General features: G+C 55.5%; 1 protein-coding gene across 14 annotated transcripts in view; it reads right to left on the reverse strand.

The window, feature by feature from the left end:
* Window positions 1-23,405, reverse strand: part of SYTL3 (synaptotagmin like 3) — an 88,834-nt gene that overhangs the window by 2,940 nt on the left and 62,489 nt on the right. For all 14 annotated transcript variants that reach the window (XM_070073321.1, XM_070073318.1, XM_070073323.1 and 11 more), the window contains 6 exons: window positions 18,755-18,889; window positions 8,777-8,955; window positions 5,939-6,041; window positions 2,496-2,666; window positions 1,983-2,088; window positions 1,602-1,704 (listed from right to left, as the gene is read on the reverse strand). In XM_070073321.1, the coding sequence (XP_069929422.1) occupies window positions 1,602-1,704; window positions 1,983-2,088; window positions 2,496-2,666; window positions 5,939-6,041; window positions 8,777-8,955; window positions 18,755-18,889 (797 nt within the window). The remainder of the gene's footprint in view (window positions 1-1,601; window positions 1,705-1,982; window positions 2,089-2,495; window positions 2,667-5,938; window positions 6,042-8,776; window positions 8,956-18,754; window positions 18,890-23,405) is intronic.

Raw genomic sequence — 23,405 nt, forward strand, 5'->3', positions numbered from 1 at the left:
GTGCAGACTGGACCTGGCCGTATGCTCTCACTAGGACGTGTCCGTGCAGACTGGACCTGGCTGTGACGTGTCCATGCAGACTGGACCTCGCTGTGACGTGTCCGTGCAGACTGGACCTGGCCGTGTGCTCTCACTAGGACGTGTCCGTGCAGACTGGACCTGGTGTGACGTGTCTGTGCAGACTGGTCCTGGCTGTGTTCTCACTAGGACATGTCCATGCAGACTGGACCTGGCCATGATGTGTCCGTGCAGACTGGACCTGGCCATGATGTGTCCGTGCAGACTGGACCTGGCCATGACATGTCCATGCAGACGGGACCTGGCCATGACGTGTCTATGCAGACTGGACCTGGCCGTGTGCTCTCACTAGGACGTGTCCATGCAGACTGGACCTGGCTGTGTTCTCACTAGGACATGTCCATGCAGACTGGACCTGGCCATGATGTGTCCATGCAGACTGGACCTGGCCATGACATGTCCATGCAGACGGGACCTGGCTGTGATGTGTCTATGCAGACTGGACCTGGCCGTGTGCTCTCACTAGGACGTGTCCATGCAGACTGGACCTGGCTGTGCTCTCACTAGGACGTGTCCATGCAGACTGGACCTGGCCATGATGTGTCCGTGCAGACTGGACCTGGCCGTGATGTGTCCATGCAGACTGGACCTGGCCATGACGTGTCTATGCAGACTGGACCTGGCCGTGTGCTCTCACTAGGACGTGTCCATGCAGACTGGACCTGGCCGTGCTCTCACTAGGACGTGTCCATGCAGACTGGACCTGGCTGTGACATGTCTGTGCAGACTGGACCTGGCCGTGCGCTCTCACTAGGACGTGTCAGGTTTCTCAGAGCTGAACTCTGCAGCCCTCTGCAGGCAGCCTGGAGGCTGAGTTGGAATTCTGCGGCCATGTGCCCTCGTCATCTTGGTGGGCCTCCATCGTGCTGTCCCTATACCCAGGGCCCAGCACTTGATGCATGCTGCCACATTGCAACCCTGATCCTGGGAGTGAGCTCAGAAAGCCCGAGTCACTTGCCCAGGGCCTCCTAGCAGGCTGCAGGCTCAGGACAGACTCTTGGCTCTGTCTGCACGCAGTCAGCCATCACCGCTCCATGCAGCAGTGGTCGGGGATTTAGCCGCACACTGTAGAACCAGTGGTGGTTGCTGTGCTGTGGAGAGACAGCACTCTGTAGTGTGACTAAGAATGCAACGGGAGCCATCCGTCTCCCTGGGGACGGGACCCAAGTGTGGGCGCATACTTGGTGCCTGTTCCACACACACGTAAGCTGAAGACCATTTTGGACGTGGTATTTAGCACACGTGTGTTCTGACTGCCACCCACCCCCGAGGTCAAGTGTGGAATTCACATGTGGCTTCACTGGTCAGCGCTCAGAGCGCTGGGTTTTTGGATTTTGGATTAGGGCTGCCCAGTCTGAACCTGGCCTCAGTCTTGGCGGTCAAGGTCTTTCACGTACATTGTGTTTGGTTTTCACGGGGAAGCTAAGCAAGTTTGAGATGGCTCCCGCTTTGTGGTCTTTGCAGGTTCTAGGCCAAGTGTGTGCCCACGTGGCAGCGAACGTTCGAGTGCACCTAATACTCACCCTTTGACAAAGGCGTTCAGGGTGCCGTCTGACCGCACGGGTAGATGCCTGGCTCCCAGCACCACCAGACAGAGCTGGCCGTTGAGTGACATCTGATCTGTCCCTGGAAGGAAGCCAGTGTTGACTGTCAAACCCCTAGGAGTGCCATCTTACCAGAGGCCAGCCAGTCTGCCCTGGGAGGAAGCTGGGGGACCACAGAGAGGTGGCCTTGCCTGCTTTCCGCCCCCAGGCAGTGGGCTCAGGGCTCCGTGGGTCTCGCAGTCACTGGGGTATGCGGGATGGGTGAGCAGTGGGGCGCCAGTGTAGGAGAACATTCTACCCGCCTCAGCCCAGGCTCTGGGGCCTTTGACACGGGAATGTCCAGGAATGAGGGTCACCTACCGTCTGGAGCCCCCTGGGGCGCTCTGGGCCCTGCAGGCAGGACCAGTTTGGCCCGGACTGCAAGTTCTCCATTATTCTGAGGACAGACATCTTCAGGTTTTTCTGCCTGGGGACAAGAGGCAGAACTCAGAGGCAGGATTCCCGGCCACTCACTGCCCCACACACCTTCCGGGCTCCTCTGGTGGTAAACGCTCCCTGACCACCCAGCTCCGTTTCAGGGCAGCCCTCCTTGGCCCTTGGGTGCCAGGTGAGATGACACAGCTTCCACCCTCAGCTCCCCGAACAGCGCCGGTCCCCGGCCCCTCCGTGGGAGCTCCGGGCAGCCCGTGAGTGAGCACCGCCCAGGCCAGCACTGGGAGGGGAGCCTCCTGGCCTGGTGCCCTCTGCTCTGGGCAACACCTGTCTGGTGCCAGGCCTGTGCCAGGGGCTGGAGACAGAGGTGTCCCTGGCCCTGTCTGAGCTGACCGCAGTGGAGTTCTGCTGATGAGGAGAGAGCTCTGTCCCAAACGTCACCTTGGCCCGGAGCGGGTACCAGTGGGAAGACTGCGCTGCACCGTCCTCGAAGTCCCACGTGGCCAGCGGAATGACCACTTCTCCGAGAAACGCCCTCCGGGCCAGCGTGCCCAGGTGCCACACGGAGACCTGCAGCCGCCGCGTCGCTAGCTGGGCAGGGTCCACCTGGTACTGCAGGGGCAAAGTCGGGGTGGTCAGCAGGGCTCCAGGGCCCCCCACAAGCTGAGCCCCCACCCCTGGCTGCTGCCAGCGTCCCGGGGTAGTGGTGGTAGGGAAGTGAAGCTGCTTGGACCAGGCGCGGGGGGCATCTTTCTCTACCTAAGAGCTCCCGGGCCCCTGGTGCTCTGCCTGGGAACAGACTGAGATGGCCCTGGCAGCCAGAGAGCCCCCTCCCTCCCTCGACCCCCCTTCTGCTTTTCTAAGAACGAGACAAAGGTGAGAGAGCTCATCCAGCCCAAGGCTCCCGGAAGTCAAGCCACAAGCTCTGCCAGACCTGCACCTGAACTTGGATCGGCCAGGGCTGCCCTAGAATCCTGAAACAGGACTTCCACTTTCTACACGCAAGACATGAGCACTGACCCCGCGTGTTTGCCCAAGAGAGACGAGCAGCGGGAGCCGTCCCTGGCCAGCCTTCTCATGGGGCGCCCCAGCCTCTGTCATCCCTGACCCCAGTGACAATGCTTCCCAGGGCGCTCTGGGGGTTGGGCTTCCAGATCCTCACCTCCCACCCCACCCACTCGGACTCCAGGGATGCCCCAGGCTGTGGAAGCCTCCTGGAGGCCCAACCAAGAAGCATCTGAAATAATACTGCAGGGGCCAGAGGGGTGGCATAGCTGGTAAAGCTGCCGCCTGCAGCACCGGCATCCCATATGGGTGCACCACTTCCTGTCCCGACTGCTCCACTTCTGATCCAGCCCCCTGCTGACGTGCCTGGGAAAGCAGCAGCAGATGGCCCAAGTCCTCAGGCCCCTGCCACCCATGGGAGACTCAGAGGAAGCTCCTGGCTCAGGACTTCTGCTTGGGAGTGAACCAGCAGATGAAGATCTCTGTCTCTCCCCTTCTGTCTATAACTCTGACTTTTTTTATATTTCTTTTTTATTTATTTATTTGACGGGAAGAGTTACAGACAGAGACAGAGAGAAAGGTCTTCCTTCCGCTGGTTCACTCCCCAGATGGCTGCAAACGGCTGGCACTGCACCGATCCGAAGCCAGGAGCCAGGTGCCTCCTCCCGGTTTCCCATGTGGGTGCAGGGCCCAAGCACTTGGGCCATCCTCCACTGCCCTCCCGGGCCACAGCAGAGAGCTGGATTGGAAGAGGAGCAGCCAGGACTAGAACCCGGTGCCCATGTGGGATGCCTGCACCACAGGCGGAGGATTAACCTAGTGAGCCACAGCGCTGGCCCCCGTAACCCTGACTTTGAAATAAGCAAATAAAAATCCTAAGGGGAAAAAAAAAAAGGAAAAGCAACACTAGACCCCGTGAGGCTGTTGCGTCCTCGCAGCTCGCCCAGCTCACGCCCATGCCTAGTAAGGATGAGGTGGCCCTGCCGGGCTATCCTGAGTTCCAAACAGAGACACTGATTCCTCGAAACCTATCTGGAACGCTTCCCACGACTGCAGACTGCTCACGATGTGAATGAAACCACAAAAACATTCAGGGATTTGAGACTCACACTGTACAATTAAATATCTAAGAAACAGTCAGCCCTTACGGTGAGCGCATTTCATGAATCCCTATTTATACACAGAATACCATAATTAAACTGACAGTGACAGATTTTAGATGTCAGAATACGTGAGGCCACTTCGAAGACCTCGGAGCAAAGCAGAACTGGAAGATAAGTTTCTGCAAAGAAATTTTGAAATCCGTGCCTGCATTTTTCATAACACACATTTTCTATGAGTCTTTGGAGGCCCCTCACATGTATAGATTTAAAAAAAAAAAAAAAACCTGCACCCTAATAAACCTATCTTTCCCCTCCATTCCGTGAACTTTTGGAAGCCCCCTCGGTTTTTCAAACTTCTCTCAGCAGCAAGTGAGCAAAGCTCTCAGTGCCCAAAGCTCCTTGGAGGGGCCGCGTCTTGGGCCCCGCCCACGTCTGCTGGGGCAGAATTTGGCTTTTACACAATCCACAGGGAACTCCCACGAGATTAACTTTGAGAAGGGCTGCCAGTGCATCCGGGCTTTGCGCTGTGCCTCTGAGTACTGAGTGTCAGCTTCCCCTGGTGGGGACTGAGGTCCTAGTGCCTCCCGCAGGGTGTGCACGGCACCCTCAGCGCTGCAGCCCAGACACTGTGGCTGTTAGTACTGAGTGGACACAGGGCTCTGTGCCAGCCACCCAATGGCCCCAGGTCGGCAATTAACAAAGGGCCCTCCTTGCCGAGGAAGCAAGCAGGAGAGACGGCTGCCTGCCCTGCCCGACTCGTGTCCGTCCCCAGGCCAGCGCCCCTCCCAGCAGGGCTGCCCCCACCAGCTCCCAAAACACACAGCCAGCTCCGGCTCCCCACCGAAATCAGAGCGTGAGGCCCCCTCTCTGTCCTAAACCTTAAGTCCTGTTTCTTAGCAATGATAAGAGGAGAGTTCTGAGACAGAGGGCAGAGGTGAGAGATGGGCGAGGTTAACCAGTAACAAGCTGCGGGCAGAAAAGATCCAAGGGCCGGTTTCCATTCTTGAACGGGTGTTTGCACCTCCAAGTCCTACGATGATCCCCTACCCGCCACGTCCAGCCCCAACCCATTTGCAGACACTGGCTTCTCCCCGCCGACAGCCCCCGAGCCCCAGCAGCCGTCGCAGGTTCAGCGTGGGTAACCTGCGACTTTGGGTCACTTCCCCAGGTTTTCACCACAAAGTGCACCTGCCGCAGGGAGCCGTGCGCTTTTCCCAGCTGCACCCGGGGCCCTGCAGGCCCTGACGGCACTCGTCTGGGACGCTTTGCTGCAACAGCGTCCAGGAAGCTGGAGACCCAAACGGTTCCCACGCACGTGGCTTTCTGCCCCAGAAAAGACACTGTGTTTTTGTTTTTTTTTTTTTCATAAAAGAAGAAACCCACGTTTGTCAGGGACAGTGACTCGGATTTTCAGCAGGCCCACAGGAAAACGCTCCTCCAACAGTCATGAAACTCTGACAAGACGGGCTGATTCTCGAACTCACCCTGTGCCCTGCTGTTAACCCGACACCGAGAGGCAGCCCGCTGCCTCCGCACCGTTTTCTCAGAAATCATTAATCAGAAACCATTCCCAAGTGTGGCGGACGCTGCACTTTTCCCGGACAAAGGCCGAGGCCTGTGTTCTGCCAACGATTGACAGAGCCACGGAGAAACGCACAGGTGCCGTGCTTATGGAGAACTGACTCGCGAGCGGGGAAGAACCACCTGCCAGACTGACCCCCATGCCCAGCCTGGCATGGAGCGCGCTCGGCACGTGAGCCTGTGTCCAGCAAGTACCTTCAAGGTCTCCTGGAAGGTGGGGTGCAGCGTGTTCTTCTGGACCCCAGTCTTGCGTTTCCCCTGGGAGGATCTGTCGGGCAGCAGGTAGGTCTTCACATACCTGGTAGCCAAGGGCAGAAAGGACAAAGTGAGAGCCTGGCAGGGGGCAACCGGCGTCAGGAGGACGAGAACCCACACCCAGCACCGCCCTTCCTCGGCTTCCTGCTGGGCCACCGTGACTGACACCAGCACCGTTAGTGCCACGTGTGCAGCTTCTGATTCACAGTCTTGGGCCCGATGTTGGCTCCATAATCTTCTAGAATATTCCTGAAGGTGGGACGCTCTCCCTACCTTCTCACACCCAACTCCTGGCATCTACAAGTGGTTATCCAGAAGTTCCTACAAAATGCCTATTATGGAAAAACTGTGCACAGATTTAGAAGGTCTTTTGTACCAAAACGAGCTTTTAAATGCATTCTTCCACTAACTCTTAAAAAATATTTGAGAGACAGCACGAAGCGTGACAATAAAATCCTGGCCCACGCACCTGTCCCCTGGCTTGGGAGATGACATTGGCAGTGACCTCCCCTCCCAGGCCTGCTCCTGCCCAGGTGGTCGCCAAACTCAGCTTCACCGTTATCGTCCCCATTTCACCACGCAACGTGTCTCCCCAAACAGTGGACCGTGCCCCGCCGTCTGTCTCAAGCTCTCGCATAAGCCGACGCGCTCTGTGCTCATTCTGCTGAGATGCGCTGTGCTCACGCAGTGCGAGGTCGGGGGTCTGTCTGCGCTGTTGTGTGCAGCCGCAGCTCACTCACTCACATCCCCTCAGGTCTCCATGGTGTGAATATCCCATAATCCACTTCTCCTCTTGATGGACACTTGTCTTCGTTTTTGCTACAGTTCAAGCCTCCCTAACCTGAAAAGCCACCACTTAGAATGCTCATCCCATCCAAGCGCTGGTTTGAGTCCCGGCTGCTCCACTTCCGATCCGGCTCCCTGCTAATGCACCTGGGAAAGCAGTGGAGGGTGGCCCAAGTATTTAGGCCTCTGCCACCCACATAGGGAACCCAGGTGGAGTTCCAGGCTCCTGGCTTGCGGCCATCTGGGGAGTGAACCAGTGGGTGGAAGGCTGACCTCTCTCCTTCTCCCTCTCTCAGTTATTCTACCTTTCACATAATAAATAAGTAAACCTTTTTAAGAAAAAAATTCAGGGGTCAGCAATGTGGTATAGCGAGTTAAGCTGCTGCCTGCAGGGCCAGCATCCCACAAACTCATGGGTTCGAGTCCCAGCTGCTCCATTTCCAATCCAGCTCCCTGCTAATGTGCCTGGGAAAGCAGAAGAAGATGGCCCACGTATCTTTTAAGAGATGTGTTTATTTCATCTAAATTGCTAAATGTATTGGGATACAAATTGGGACACAAATATGTGATATTCCCTTTTTGAGGGTACCTCAAAAAGTTCAAGGCAAATACATAGTATAAAAAACCATGCGTGCATTTTGAAAATGCCCCCCTGATTTATTTTTAATTTTTTCATTTAAACAGGAGAGCAGAAGAGAGAAGTTAAGAGAGAAAAAGATCTTTCATCTTCTGGTTCATTTCCCAAATGCCTGCAACAACTGTATCTGGGCCAGGCTGAAGCCAGCAGCCAGAGACTGATGTTTTTCCTTTTAGAGCATTTTTTTAAAAGATTTATTTATTTATTTGAAGGAAAGAGTTACAGAGAGGCAGAGGCACAGAGAAAAAGAGAGAGAGAGAGAGATATCGTCCACCCACTGGTTCACTCCCCAGATGGCTGCAACAGCCAGAGCTGGGCAGATCCAAAGCCAGGAGCTTCTTCCAGGTCTCCCACACAGGTGCAGGGGCCCAAGCACTTGGGCCATCTTCTACTGCTTTTCCAGGCCACAGCAGAGAGCTGGACCAGAAATAGAGCAGCTGGGAATTGAACCAGCACCCCAAGGGATGCCAGCACTATAGGTGGCAGCTTTACCTACTCCTCCACAGTGCCGGCCCCTTTGAGGGCGTGTTAAGGGACAGGTTAAAGAACTCATTTTTTTTTTTTTTTTTTTTTTTTGACAGGCAGAGTGGACAGTGAGAGAGAGAGATAGAGAGAAAGGTCTTCCTTTGCCGTTGGTTCACCCTCCAATGGCCGCCGCGGCCGGCGCGCTGCGGCCGGCGCACCGCGCTGATCCGATGGCAGGAGCCAGGTGCTTTTCCTGGTCTCCCATGGGGTGCAGGGCCCAAGCACCTGGGCCATCCTCCACTGCACTCCCTGGCCACAGCAGAGGGCTGGCCTGGAAGAGGGGCAACCGGGACAGCATCCGGCGCCCCGACTGGGACTAGAACCCGGTGTGCCGGCGCCGCTAGGCGGAGGATTAGCCTAGTGAGCCGTGGCGCCGGCCTAAAGAACTCATTTTAATCTCTTCCTCTCTCCTCTTCCTCCTTCCTCCACTTCTCTCTCTATATATTTTTCTAACATAAAAGAGGCCCAGGTGCTGAGTTGCCTCCCTCAAGCATGTGCAGACACAAGAAGACAGCCAGCTCTGAGCACCCCCCAAACTGGCTGGCACCTCGGCCTCGCACCTCCCCGCCCCCAGAGCCAGGAGACATAAGTGCCTGCTGTCGGCAAGCCGCCCAGTCTGCCAGAGCGGCCTGGTGCTGGGCCTTGAGCGCTCCAGTGGAAACTCCGGAGTTCATCCAGGCTCCTGACCCCGCCCTGGCCGCCTGTCTGCCCCACACCTGCAGAGTGGCCTGAATCACTGCACGATGGCTTGGTTTTCCGCGGACTTTCATGTTTCCACATACATTTTAGAATGAACACGTCTACCGTCTGTTAAAACGTAGAACACTTACGGATTGCACTTTTTCTTCTTTTCATCTCCGTAGGCAAGGTTCTTACAGGCCTTGATGTATATTTCTAAAGAGTGGGTGTTGGAGCAATACCGAATGGCAAATTCTATTTCTCCTGTGACATTGGCGTTGTCAAAATTACCCAGCTCGGTACATGTGCTATTAATGCTACTTAAACTCTCCTGAAATCAAGAACGACAGATACAATACATTATTTCACTGTCAACTGTTTTTTGCAGTTCTGGTTCCAAGATATCAAATAAATCAGAATTCACACACAACACACACCCTGCCTCATGTGAAGTTAATCATGCACCAGCTTGTACTTTGCCAAAGTCAGTGGCCACGTGTTCTGCCCTGAGAAGATACAGAATTCTCAGACGGGCCTGTGTTGCCCAGGCATGGCCTCTGCATAGCAATAAAAATCACACGATCTCATTCTTACACGGATATCTTGGGATGCAGTGGACTATCTCCCGTGCCATTCTGCAAAGATAGCTCTCGGGAGGGCAGATGGAACAGTGAGGTAGCATCAGCATGGTGTGGGCGAAGTGGCTGTGCCTGGGGCTCAGATACACCCAACTCCAGCGCCGGCTCTGCTACTCCCCAAGCTGTCAGCCTCCTCGGTTAGGGTGAGGGGCAGATGGGAGGAGGTATGCTAAAGTGTGCAGTCAATGGTCACAGTAAATTGTCTCTAAATTTGTGTGGGCGCACAAAATAAAACACAATGCTACCACCATAAGTTAGGGCAATCCAAGCTTAGACGACACAGATGAGCAGTACAGCATGCTTGTGCCTGGAGGGTTAACTGCCTTACCACTACTCAATTTGCTTGAAAAACTGCCGCTATTTGCATGTGACAGTCTCGTAACTGTGATTAACAAGGTCAAGGAAACAGATGAGGACATGGAGAACTTCCTTAGGGACTTAAATCCAGAAAAACAGAATCAAGTGAAAAGTAAGCCTACAAGGTAAGGTGACTCCACAAATTAATTTAATGTAGGATCAGACGTTCCTGAGAGGAGGACTGGGAACTGGAAGATGGGTCAGCAGAGAAAACCTAGAGTGGGGGAGGTGATGGAGCCGGAGGTGAGAACAGAGGCTGGACTTGGGATCTGACTTTACCGAAACAGAGAAGCCTGACCAGTATTCACGCCCAATTCCTAACTGGTTCCTCCAAGCTAAGCAGCATCCCAGGAAGAAACTAAGAGCAGAGAGGCAGAACCACCAGAGAGACAGAGAGAAACCAAACCAAACCGACCACTCATCGAAGGGATCAGAACCTGAGTTAACAATGCCAGGAATACAAACAGCTTCTCCACACCCAGCCGCTGGCTCTGAAAAAATGTACATTTGTAAAAACGCAGACATTTTAGATTTTTACATGCTCAGAAGTACTTGGGATGGAGAGACAGCATGAACAAGTCAGGTGCAGAAAGTGGCCATGGAAGGGAGTGGGTAGGGGAGGTGGGGGAAACACGCAGGCTGCTTGGGACAAGAACCACGGGGACACGTGGAGGAGCTAAAAGGTTCTCATCGCCAGGGGATCACAGCCGGCTGTGCGGGACACACTGTACTACCCCAGCTTTCCTGCCAAGGACAGTTAGAAAGCCGAACTAAACAGCCAGGCTCAAGACACTGTGGAGCCACCAACAGCCAGGATGCCCGGGGTGGAGCGCAGCACACGAGGCAAGCCTGAGTCTGAGCGTCGTTCACATCTAAGCAGCTCAGGCTGGAAGACCAAGAAGCCTAAGAGACACTGCCTGGAGAAGCAGAAGCTGAGCAAAATTTTTAGCAGTGTGACAGGGGAAGGGGGTGAAACTAGCACCCAAGGCTATGGAGGCATGCAGAACCAAGGACCTGAGCTCCCGGGAACAAGGGGAAACACACTGAAGTGGGAGCCACACGGACGCCGCCCCCCCCCACCCCGAGTCTCAGGCGATCCATGGAGAAGGGGCTTGGTAAGCGCGTAGACCTCCAGTGAGGTCCCCTCAAAGGCCTTCTCTCTAGGACTAAGGTCAGCCCAGCTTCGGCCATTGCAGCCGTCTGGGGAGTGAACCAGCGAATGGAAGACCTCTCTCTCCCTCTCTACCTCTCCCTGTAACTCTTCCAAATAAAATAAATCTTAGGAAAAAAAAAGGGGGGGGGGGCTGGCGCTGTGGCACAGTGGGTAGGTAAAGCAGCCGCCTGCAGTGCTGGCATCCTATACGGGCGCTGGTTTGAGACCTGGCTGCTCCACTTCCAATCCGGCTCTCTGCTATGGCCTGGGAAAGCAGTGAAAGATGGCCCAACTCCTTGGGCCCCTGCACCCACATGGGAGACCTGGAGGAAGCTCCTGGCTCCTGGCTTCGGATTGGTGCAGCTCTGGCCATTGCAGCCATCTGGGGAGTGAACCAGCGGAGGGAAGACCTCTCTCTCTCTCTTTGTCTCTACCTCTCTCTGTAACTCTTTCAAATAAGTAAAATAAATCTTAAAAAATAAATATTCCCATGATCAATGCAGATCAAGGATTCTCTTACAAACACTAGCCATAAGCAAGGACATAAGGCGAGTCTGAGTTGTTATGTGATTGCCTACACTACTGTATGAGAAGCCCTGGGCGTCGCACACGGTCCATGGGAAGATGAACCAATGGTGGCTGCACTACCATTTGCACAGGGGCACTGAGTTACACACCTCTGCGGGGAGACCAGGCTAACCCTGTCATCCCCACTACACAGATTACCCAGTGGGTCAAGTCCTTCTAGTTACTCATTTGAAAGCCAGAGTCACAGAGACAGAGAGATCTCCCATCTGCTGGTTCACTCCCCAAAATGGCCATGATGGCCAGGCCTGGGCCAGGCTGAAGCCAGGAGCCTGGAACTCCTTCCAGGTCTCCCACAGAGGTACTGGGGCCCAAGCACTCCGACCGTCTCCCACTGCTTTCCCAGGTGCATTGGCAGGGAGCTGGATCAGAAGTGGAGCATCCAGGACTCAAACCAGCATTCATATGGGATGCCAGCATTGCAGGTAGCAGTTTAGCCCGCAGAGCCACAACACCGGCCCCTGGCCGAGTCCCTCAAGTGAGGTTACCGAGGGTTAGGAGTCTCTAACTTCATTCTACTGCTCCTGTAAGTACAGGCAGCACAATTCACCGTGCCATAATTTTTACACAGGGCACATGTTAATAGAAAGACCTTCAAGTGTGTCCTGTATCCCTACACTTGATCTTAGCCAAGAGGCCGAGAAGTGATTTTTCCTGAGGACTTGGCACGAGCCAGGCACTGAGCTGGACGCTGGAGAGAGACCGTGGCGAGCAGAGGCCCACACAGTCCCTGCTCTCAGAGTCTCCCACGCACACACACAGCCTGATGGGAGACACCGATCTCACCAACACAAGAGCTCCGGCCAGAGAAGCGGGGACAGACACAAGGATAGCACCGTGTCTGCAAGCCACAGCACTGAGGCTGCGGAACGAGCAGCTGGGAGGACGGAGGTGGGAGAGCCAGCGGATGCGCCCACAGGCAGATCACCGGTGGACGGGCTGCCGTGTCAGCACGAGCAGAAGTCACAACTCTGAGCAGGGGATGGAAAAATGGTGGCTGGAGGGAGCTGGAAGTCGCTTGCGTGTGCTCCGTTTCATTTTTGGGAGAGACGGGGATGTGGCGAGGGCCCGTGGGCAGGGTCCAGGGGGGGTAGGTGTGCAAGAGCCAAGAGGAGCAGGGTATCAAGTGCAGAGCAGGCAGGCCCGGACGGCGGCCCCGCCGCGGGGGGAGCAGAACAGGCTGGGTAGTGGGGGTGAGGGAACGCACAGCCGACTCGCTCATATCTTTTCTCCTTAGAACAGTGGGAAGCGAGAGTGGTCACAGAAAGACTGGAAAAGGTGTGAAACGGTTATTGTGGGGGAACACGATGGAGTCGACCAAAAAAAAACCCAACAGAAGTGCCGGACAGTAGCAGGTGCGAGTGGAGACGGCGGCGACACGGCCGGGCAGCGTGGAGCCCCAGTGTGTGAGTGGGCCTCGCTCCTCAGGCATGCTTGTTAGGGGCAGGTACGAAGAAGGCGTCCAGCTGGGCCCATGCAGCCTGGGCCCGGAGCAGGACAGCATCCAGGAAGCACAGGGATGACTCACTCTCATTCTCCAAGTGGACAGACAGCGGTGAAGGCAAGCCGAGGCAGACATGGAGAGCGCTGGACGCGGGCCTGTGCTCCTGGGTCATCGGGCCTGAACGCAGGGCAGTGACTGTGTACTCGGCAGCCTGGGAGGATCCCCTCGGAGGGCCAAGGAGAGCTCGGCTCCTGCTTTGGTCGCCCATGTTCCTTCTCAGCTGACTGGGACTCTACCCCGGCGCCCTGCAGCACTTGCGGTTCTGCGTTCCCCGGAGCCAGAACCCAGCTGCCAGGCAGCCTGGGGACAGCCACCAGGGACTCAGCCTGGCCTCTGGCAGAGCTGCTGGCACTGGAGGAAAGCCAGGGTGCACCAGAGTGGAGGAGACCACCCAGGGCAGGCAGGGGATGTTTTACCACGGACTTTCTCTGCCCACTGTTCGGGGTGGGGGGAGGTCTTCAAAACCTTCATGGGAATGCAACCAGGGGCAGGCACTGTGCTGTAGCAGGTAAAGCTGTGGTCTGCAGCGCTGGTATTCCATCAGGTCACTGGTTCAAGTCCCCACTACTCCACTTATGACCCAGTTCCCTGCTAATGGCCTGGGAAAGCAGTGGAGCATGGCCCAAGTGGCTGGGCCCCTGCACCCATGTAGGAGACTCAGAAGAAGCTCCTGGCGCTGGCATGACCCAACCTCGGACGGTGTGGCTATTTGGGGAGTGAATCAGCGGATAGAAGATTCTCTAACTCTGCCTTTCAAATAAATAAAATAAATCTTTACAAAAAGAAAAAGGAAAAACCATGCACAGACCTCAAGATGGTTTTGCAGCAAAAGAAAGCTACCTTCTAAACCCACTTTTCCACAAATGATGTGAACTGCCCACGTGTGGAAAAATAAACGAGTCTTGGTTGCCAGGACATTACTGCAAAGTGGGGGGCGACGGCGGGGGGGGGGGGGGAGGGGCGGGGGACAGCCTTTCTGCTCCAAGTGCTTAGTGCTGTGGGCTTTCAGAGCGGTTTTCTTTTCTTTTCTTTTTTAAAGACTTATTTATTTATTTGAAAGGCAGAGTTACAGACAGGCAGAGGCAGAGAGAGAGAGAGAGGGAGAAGTCTTCCATCTGCTGGTTCACACTCCTAATGGCCACAATGGCCAGAGCTGGGCTGATCTGAAGCCAGGAGCTTCTCCCAGGTCTCCCACGTGGGTACAAGGGCCCAAGCACTTGGGCCACCTTCAGCTGCCTTCCCAGGCCACAGCAGGGAGCTGGATCAGAAGTGGAGCAGCCGGGACTCAAACAGGTGCCCATATGGAACGCCGGCACTGCAGACCAGGGCTTTAGCCCGCTGTGTCAGAGCCCTGTCTTACCAACCCCCTCCCATTCAGGTCTCTGAGCAGATGCAGTTTGAGGAGTTGTAGCACGTGAGTATGTCTGCTCCCACACAAGATACTGGTTAGTTTTGTCTGCTTTTGAAATTTATATAACTAGAATCACACTGTGCATGTGTATTCTCCGTACCTTACTTTCTGTCGACATCTTGGTTATTGCCAATTTTTTTCAAAATTTTATAAACAACACTGTACTGGACAGCTGTGTATATCCATTTTGAGTAGCATTCCTGATAATTTTTTTAAAAAGATTTATTTTACTTATTTGAAAGACAAAGTTATAGAGAGAGGTAGAGACACAGAGAGAGAGAGAGGTCTTCCATCTGCTGGTTCACTCCCCAATTGGCTGCAATTGCCGGAGCTGAGCTGATCCAAAGCCAGGAGCCAGGAGCTTCTTCCGGGTCTCCCACATGGGTGCAGGGGCCCAAGGACTTGGGCCATCTTCTACTGCTTTCCCAGGTGCTTTGGTAGGGAGCTGGATGGGAAGTGGAGCAGCCGGGACTTGAACCAGCACCCATATGGGATGCCAGCACTGCAGGCTGGGGCTTTAACCCACTGTGCCACAGCGCCAACCGCTCCTGATAATTTTTTAAGAGTATGAGTGTTTCCTGTAGCTGAACTTGTTGGGTTTAAGAGAAGAGGCCTTTCAAAGGCTTTTGCGGTATTTTGCTAACTGCCCTCACAGACGTGGCAACGTCCCAGCACCTCCTAAGCGCACCTGCAGCCCTGCACCCCTGCCAGCCCGGAGCGAGACCACTTCTACGCTCACTGAAGTAGGCCCAAAACAGCACGTGCTTTGATTTTGCTCTGATGAGCACGTGGGAGGTTGAACAGCTTCCATGTTTATTGCCCGTTTATACTTTTGTAATAAGTGGAGATTTAGTAAGCTTTTCCAGCCCGACTCAGAGTGTAAATACATCTCACAGGGAAGGCGGCATTCAGAACCAGAAACAATAACCAGTTACCCGCCTTCTGGGACTCTGGTTTCCAGGCTTCGGTCTACGTGGAACAAGACACAGTTAAGTGCACATCAGCTCAATCTCGTGATGATGTAAGGTTTAAGGGCACAGGTCAGAGAGAACTTCGGAAGAACAGATGAGACCAGTGGGCGCTGAGATGGACAGGGACAGCGCTTAGAAGCAGAGACGGACAGAGGAGCGCTTGCAGCCCCCTTCCCCTGCACCCTGGCCCCTAACTCCTGACGGCGTCTGAGGTTTGGAGCAGCACCAAGTGGGTGACGCTGGGAGAGGGGTGTGAGTCAGGGAAGCCACTCATTGGTCAACGCACACTGTGGGCAGTGAGGCCCAGGGCCCCTGGCTCGAGTCAGAGAGCTGTGGTCCCAGATGACCTCAGCAAGTCCTTGACCCCGAGCAGCCCAGGCCCCTCTGCTGGGAAGTGGGAAATAGCACCCAGCAAAGCAAGACCTTCCCGGGCAGGGATGACCCAGCCATCCCAGGAGTCTTCACTGCCGGCCATGTAAGTGTCAGTCACTGCTCAAGGCACCAGGGACTGCATTCCAGTGGGGAGGGGCTTATCAACAGATAAGCCAATTACACAGTGGAGACGGTGATAAGAATGGGGATAAACACAGAGCCAAGATAGAGAACAGGACAGGGGCTCCTCCCCTGCAAGGTGACCTTGGAGCTAAGCCCTCATGGGAGTGGCTTGGTCAGGTCTGCTATGTCCCGGCTGAGTGGAGGGAGCAAGGGGGGAAGGGAGAGGCAGTGGGGTCAGGGCAGGATAGGGCAGGCTGGATGGGACCCTAGGGACTACAGAGGGGGCGCCCTCGCCCGACTACTTGCCTACAAAGGAGTGATTCTGGACCTTGAAGGCCTGCCAGGTGCACTCTGGCAGAAACGCTGACAAGTTCAGGGGAAAAGTGCCCGTTGGCCTCATTCTCCCAGGTCAACCTCGCAGGGCTCAGACTGCGAGTCTTCCCGTCACCTGCGGAGGGGGCAAACTTTTGGATGAGTCTCAGAAAAGCCTGCCAGAGGCCACGACGTGCACCTGTTTGGGGCTGTCACAGACCTGTTGGAGAACTGGGTGAAAACTGGAACATTCTTTGCAGGAAGTGCAGAGGGACGTGCCCACAACATTTTTGGATGCTGCCCCCAGAGAATTCAGAGAAAAGAGCTCCTGCTCTGGGCATTACTTGGTGCACAAAATAGAGTCCAGACCAACACTGTCCAGCAGAAATGGAATGTGAGCAAAATATGTACTTGAACTTGAAAATACTCCAGGGGCCGGCATTGTGGCGCAGTGGGTTGGGTCACCCCTGCAACACCAGCACCCCACAGGAGCACCAGGTCCAGTCCTGGCTGCTCCACTTCCATCCGGCTCCCTGCTAATACACCTGGGAAAGCAGCAGAGGGTCACACAAATACTGAGTCCCTGCCACCCACATGGGAGACCAGGCTGGAGTTCCAGGCTCCTGGCTTTGGCCTGGCCAGCCCTGGCTGTTGCAGCCATTTGGGCGTGAACCAGGAGATGGAAGATCTCTCTCTGTCTCTCCCTGTCTCTAACTTTCACTTTCAAATAAATAAATCTTTAAAAAGAAAGGAAGAAAGAAAACGCTCCAGCAGCTACACTGAGAAATAGATGGCACTAATTTTCATCACTATCTTATGAATTCAAAGTACTGTCATCAGCATGTGTCTATCTAAAAATGATTACTGAGGCATTTACATGTTTTTCACACTAGTCTTCAAAACCCAGTGTGGGGGCCGGCACTGTGGCGCAGGTTAATTATCCGCCTGCGGCACCGGCATCCCATATGGGCGCCGGTTCTAGTCCCTACTGCTCCTCTTCCAATCCAGCTCTCTGCTGTGGCCTGGGAAAGCAGTAGAAGATGGCCCAAGTCCTTAGGCCCCTGCACTCATGTAGGAGACCTGGAAGAAGCTCCTGGCTCCTGGCTTCAGATTGGCACAGCTCTGGCCGTTGCAGCAGATGGAAGACCTCTCTCCCTCCCTCCCTCCCTCCCTTCCTTTCTTCCTCCCTCCCTCTTTCTCTCTCTCTCTCTGTCTCTCCTCTTTCTGTGTAACTCTGACTTTCAAATAAATAAATAAATCTTAAAAAAAAAAAAAAGAAAGTGCCAGGGCTTCACTAGTGCCTCCCAAACTGGGCTGTGCGATGTCTCTGGGCTTTCGGTGAGTTAAGCACGCCGACTGAGTGGGACTGGAGTAGGGCCCAGGTCCCGTGCTTCTCACGAGCCCCCAGGCGAGGCCAATGCTGCTGAGCCCCACACTGTGAGGGGTGGAGGTGACAGGACAGGGGAAGGGGCAGGCGGGGGGCCCAGTGTGGAGTGGGTCGAGGTGCGCCCTCCTGCAGCGCAGGGTCTGACCCGCTCTGGACAGTCGTGGAGAGGGTGGCGTGTGCACTTCTCTGAGCACAACACCACTTCACTAAGAACACAAGAACCCAAGGGCATCGGCTGCTGGAAGAACCTGTCCTGGGTCACGCTCTGCCACTGAAGCAGCTGGAACCTGGGCCAGAAGTCAGTTTCTAGAAGTGTCTGAACATTATGTCACTCCATGCAAGTTGTGCATTGACTTCACTCTCAAAGCAACAAGGGAAGCAGAGGAACTCTGAAACGCATGTCCCTGGTGAGGACTCGAGTTGAGAGAGGTCTGGCGGTTGTCTAAGGTCTTGTAACATGGGAGAGACATCAGACGATGGAGGCCTCGTACCCCTTATCCAGGGCTCTCTCTACTGTATCACGGTATCACCACGTATCACAGACACCACGTATCACACTCCTAGGCGTTCAATTAAGTTTTAAATAAATTAATAAGTAAAAAAAAAAAAAGCCTGCCTATAAACAGAAACTACCCTTAAGATATCACAAAACAATCTTCATAAGGAAAGACCGAGTTGCAAGTCTGACATAATCCAACCTCAAGGCTCCCTGCAAAGCTACAGCAATCGAGGCTGGGTGCTCCTGGCCAAATGACAGCGAGGTCAGTGGAACAGAAGAGGGGCCCAGGAACGGACTTCCGCATCCATGTGAGTTCCAACAAGGACCGCAACGGCGCCAGGGGAAATGAAAGTCCTTTCTAATGGATGGTTCCAGGAACGAAACATTCATACAGAAAGAAATTAGCCTGCATGTCCACCATTCACCAAACACTGAATGGGCTGGGACGCAGACCTAAGTAGAAGAGCTGCCTTTTTGAAGGTTCTCAGTGGAACTGCAGGATATCCTCACTGCTAGTGGTTAGACAAGACAGAAACAACCACGAGAGAGGAACCTGACGAGTCAGACTTCATCCACGTGAGAAGCTTCTCAGTGAAAGACATCGTTAGCTTCTATGACTCTGTACACATGGCGATGTTCACAGGGGATGTAAAAAACAAAAACCACGCTCCCAGTACAGCAAGGTCTCCCCAGCTCCCAACCAAAGGAGAATGCTCCTTCCAATCTCTGTGGTTCTGGGCCGGCTTATCCCAGAAGACAACAGCTCTAACGCCGTGATAGCCACACGTTGTGGGCCCGGGGGGTGGGGACAGACTCACGTGTCTCAGGCCTCCAGAGAATAAAGTGCTGGCCGAGGGCCTGGGCGAGAGGTCCTCTTGCTTGAAGACAGGGCTAGTGGAGCCTTTGGGGTTTTCCTGACAGAGAGGTCTCAGGACATCTGGAGCTCTGGCTTTCTGGAGAAGGGAAAACATGGTCATCAGCCTCCTAGTCTCTGTTCAAAGCTGGCGCCTTCAGCAGGCCTGGCCAGCGTCTCACGTGCTGCAGAGGGGCCGGCCGCCCCAAGGTTTGAGGAAGGCACCTTTCACTCCCCCACCCCCCTACTTCATCAGAATGCACTAATAACCAATAATGAACGAGTTACACCCTGACGGACACCATGGAAATGGGGGCAGCAGCCAAGCCTACTGGGAAGAGGTGAGAGAGACTTCACTCAGAGTAAGGACACCTGGGGATGAGGTCTGAGTGGGGCGTCGAAGGGGGCTGGGAAAGACCAAAAGGTCAGGCGTCCCAGGGGAGGGGACGTCCCCATAGCTACAGACCCGCGAGCGCCAGGCAGAGACCTAGACACAGACATCGCAACACACAGCGACTGGGGTTGGTGGGCAGAGAAGCATCAACCAAAGCCACAGGGAAGGAGGCAGAGGGCCGTGGGAGCCAGCAGGTGCAGCGGGAGGAATGCAAGAACAAGAGGAGGAAAGCGTGCCTGAAATGAGGAAATGTGAGTTTTCACCAATTGCCTATCAAACTGGCAAATGCTAGAATAAAAGAAATACTTAGTTTTACAAGATAAACATGGTTCTGGAGATGAATGTTGATGAGGGCTGCAGGCTGTATTTACCTGCCATGCCACAGCGCGGGCCCCTCTACCGGTGTATTTCATGCTACTAATCTGCACGTCTAAAAACAGCCACGACCATAAGTTTTCTGTGTGTTTCACCACAATGAAAAATCGGGGGGAGAAAGGCATAAGCTTGAACATAGACAAGAGTCTGGAAAATGGGCCCAACGGAGTCTCCCCCAGAACAGGGCAATCGGGCGGGGCGCACTAACCACAAGGCCTGACGGAAGTGACAACACAAGTGCAGGTGTCACGGGGCAGCAGCCCAAGCCACCGCCTGGGATGCCGCACCGCCTACTGGAGCGCTGGTCTCCGGCCCTGCTACTCCACTTCCGATCCAGCTTCCTGCCAGTGCATCCCGGGAGGCAGCAGACGATGGCTCAAGTGCCTGGGCCCCTGCCACTCACGTGGGAGACCAGGAAAGCAGCTTGCCAAGGAATCCCTCCAAGGCTGCTGTGTGTCCCTCTAGGGTGGCGAGCGCGGGGTGTGTTTACGTGGGGAGAAGGGACGAGATCAAGGTCACATGAGTGGGGCGAGGCTCTGGAGGAGTGGTGAGCAGTGGGGGGGGACCCACGAAGGGTGCCCTGGACCAGGAGAACCACGTGCAGGAATTGGAGAGGTGCCAGTGGGGCGGGGGCGGCACGGGTCCTCCCGTGAGGGTACGTGGAAGGTTCTGAGCAGTGACCTTGATCTGCAAACAGGGCAGGCAGAACAGGACGGAGCCTTGAGTTCCTGCAAAGCCGCCTACCTCCTCAGTGGTTACCATGGTGATCCTGCACCCCCAGACTCCTAGGTTGAAGCCCTAACTCCCCAACTGGATGGGATTTGGAGGCGGGGCTTTGGGAGGCAATGGGTTGGAGGAAGTCGACCCAGCAGGAAGAGCGGCCTCACCAGGACCCTGGCTCAGACCTCAGCCCCCACCCAGGACTGTGAGAAAACGAACAGCTGTGCTCAGGCCCCCGACCCGCGCTGTGTTGTTAGGGCAGCCTGAGCTAACAGTGTTGAGATACCTGTTTCTTTTTATCATAAAAAAAAATCAATGACAAAAAGTTCCTAAAAGGAACAGAGATTGCACGGCCCAGCAAACTCACAGCTGGGCAGGTCCCGCTCCTCCCGCGGCAGGAGCCCGGAAGGCTTTGAAGGAACCTTCGACGCAAGAACAAGCTTGTCGCCCTGACGGGGGACGTGCTCGCTGAGGGACGCGCCTCTTTGGGTCAGCGCAGGTGTCCTGGAGATTCCGTGCCCCCAGGTCGCCCAGCACAGGCTGAAGGCATGGGGGTGCCGTGGTCTGCCCCTCTCCAAGGGCGTCCAAACCCTCACTGCTCCTCTGTGTCCTGCAGACGAACTTTTTTTTTTCCCATGTGAGTTTTAAATTCGTTTTAATTAACTCTCTCACTGTGGCCAGACACAGAGGCAAAACACTTGCTCTGAACGAGGCCTTTATCACTGCAGAGTCAGGCGCTGAACATCACAGAGGCTACACCAGCAGAGGGTAGGTTTCACCTGATGGAATATGGACCTCTGGAACCTGTGTGCGCATTTGAGGTTTTCGCTGACATCAGCTGTGTGTGCAAGGACACGAGAGGAGGAAGAGCAGCCGTCCCCGCCTCACCTGCTCAGTACAGAGAGAGACTCCAGGCTTGGCCAAGAGCATGGGCTCAGAGCAATGGAAAATTCCCCTGGCCACGTCTCCTGGGACCATGGAGGACTCTGCCCTTGAACCTGAGGGTGAATGGTAGCCGGATGAGAAGCACTACTGCTCCTCCCTCTCCCACTTTTTATCTCCTTGCTCAGCCTGTAGGTGAGCAGGCAGGCAGGGAGAGAGGGGCTGGGAGGCCCAGCCCTGCGGTCAGTCCTGTCTTGAGGTTCCAGGTTTCCACGGGGAAAGCTTCACATGGGATGAAGAAGAAAGAATGAAATGAAGCCCCCCGCCTACACCTGTGGCCTCCGTCTGCGTCCCCAGAGATGGCCCCCAGCAGCTTTCTCTGCGTCTTCCTGCTTAGCAGGTGCATGGCTTTCCGGGCAGCGTCCATGAACCATGGTCACAATGTGTACACAATACATATTGTGTACCCCACTGGGGTGCCCACGGCAGAGAGGTAAGAAGGACCCACCGCTCGAAGAAGCCTGGCCCTGATGCTTGTGTGAGGGCTATTTTCAGAGGGTGGAGTTCAGACTTCAGGGTCAGAGAAGTGACCTGGAAGAGATCCCGACCGCCTGCTCTGCGGACATCCCGGAGTGGCCAGGGGCTCCGTCCAGGGCAGTTATCTGTGACTTCTCAATGCTGCCACCTGCGAGGTGGGCACTGTCAGCCCCTCCCTCCAGAGGGCATTGCCTCGTCTAATTGGTGCTGGCAAGGTGCCCCGGCGGCTCCACAAAGATGAGTGGGATTCCTGGGAGCCCAGCAGCAGTCTGATGGTGTCCTGTTTTTTGTTGTTGTTGTTGTTGACAGGCAGAATGGACAGTGAGAGAGAAAGAGCAGACAGAAAGGTCTTCCTTTGCCGTTGGTTCACCCTCCAATGGCCGCCACGGCCAGCGCGCTGTGGCCGGCGCACCACACTGATCCAATGGCAGGAGCCAGGTGCTTTTCCTGGTCTCCCATGGGGTGCAGGGCCCAAGCACCTGGGCCATCCTCCACTGTACTCCCGGGCCACAGCAGAGAGCTGGCCTGGAAGAGGGGCAACCAGGACAGAATCCGGTGCCCCGACCGGGACTAGAACCCGGTGTGCCGGCGCCGCAAGGTGGAGGATTAGCCTAGTGAGCCACGGCGCCGGCTGATGGTGTCCTGTTTAACACACCCTTGGCATTTACAGGTCACACCTGACTGCCGAGTATGTTATAACAGCCAAATCCTCAATGTGGGGGGACAGAGAGGGTCTGTGCGAGAACACGGCAGTGCGGTGGACACACACACAACACACATGGTCTCCCCAGCGAGGGCCACCTCGTTGTTCTGTCCCTGGACTCCCCGAGCCCGTCAGACAACCTCACCAACTGCCTGGCAGGCTCCGCCCACCAGCAATGAGCAGCCAGGGCAGCGTGCGCAGGGGTGCCACGCCGCATCACCGTCTAGGGTGCCGAAAGCTAAGCCTGCGGCTCCTTGGGACGGCCCACACAGGTGGGAAATGCGTGCCTCACAGCAGGGGGCCGTGGGGGAGCTCCCGGGGCAGGCTCGACCTGGCCCTACCCTTCTGACCACACTGCCCCTTGGCCAGCTCTGTGCCCCTCTGTCTTCCTTTTAAGTGGGGGCAGCAGTACTGTGACCTTCACAAGACTGCTTTCAGGATGGAGAGGGCCAAGTGCCCCAGGGAGTCTGACAGCGACCACAGCGGCTGCACAGTGTCCGCGCTTAGTGCTGGCGCCCGAGTGGCTTCACCTGACCCAGGTGAGGAAGAGACTCACCAGCATGTCCAGAACCCCCCCCCCCCCAGCCCCTCTTCCTCTTCTGTTCTCACGTGGAGCACGGAACGAAGCGCGGAAGAGTGGAGAATCCAGAAGCATGCAAACTGGGCCCTGCCAGGCTCTGACTCCTCCTAGCTGTGCACCATCAGGCCATCTGGTAAACCACTCACTGCACTCAGGCTCTGGATTGGATCAGGGGAGTGACAACGTCTTTCCCAGTGTCATTTTTAAGAACTAAATGTGGGCCGGCGCCGTGGCTCACTAGGCTAATCCTCCGCCTTGCGGCGCCGGCACACCAGGTTCTAGTCCCGGTCGGGGCGCCGGATTCTATCCCGGTTGCCCCTCTTCCAGGCCAGCTCTCTGCTGTGGCCAGGGAGTGCAGTGGAGGATGGCCCAAGTGCTTGGGCCCTGCACCCGCATGGGAGACCAGGAGAAGCACCTGGCTCCTG

This window comes from Oryctolagus cuniculus, chromosome 5, assembly GCF_964237555.1.
Source record: "Oryctolagus cuniculus chromosome 5, mOryCun1.1, whole genome shotgun sequence".
NCBI lineage: Eukaryota > Metazoa > Chordata > Mammalia > Lagomorpha > Leporidae > Oryctolagus > Oryctolagus cuniculus.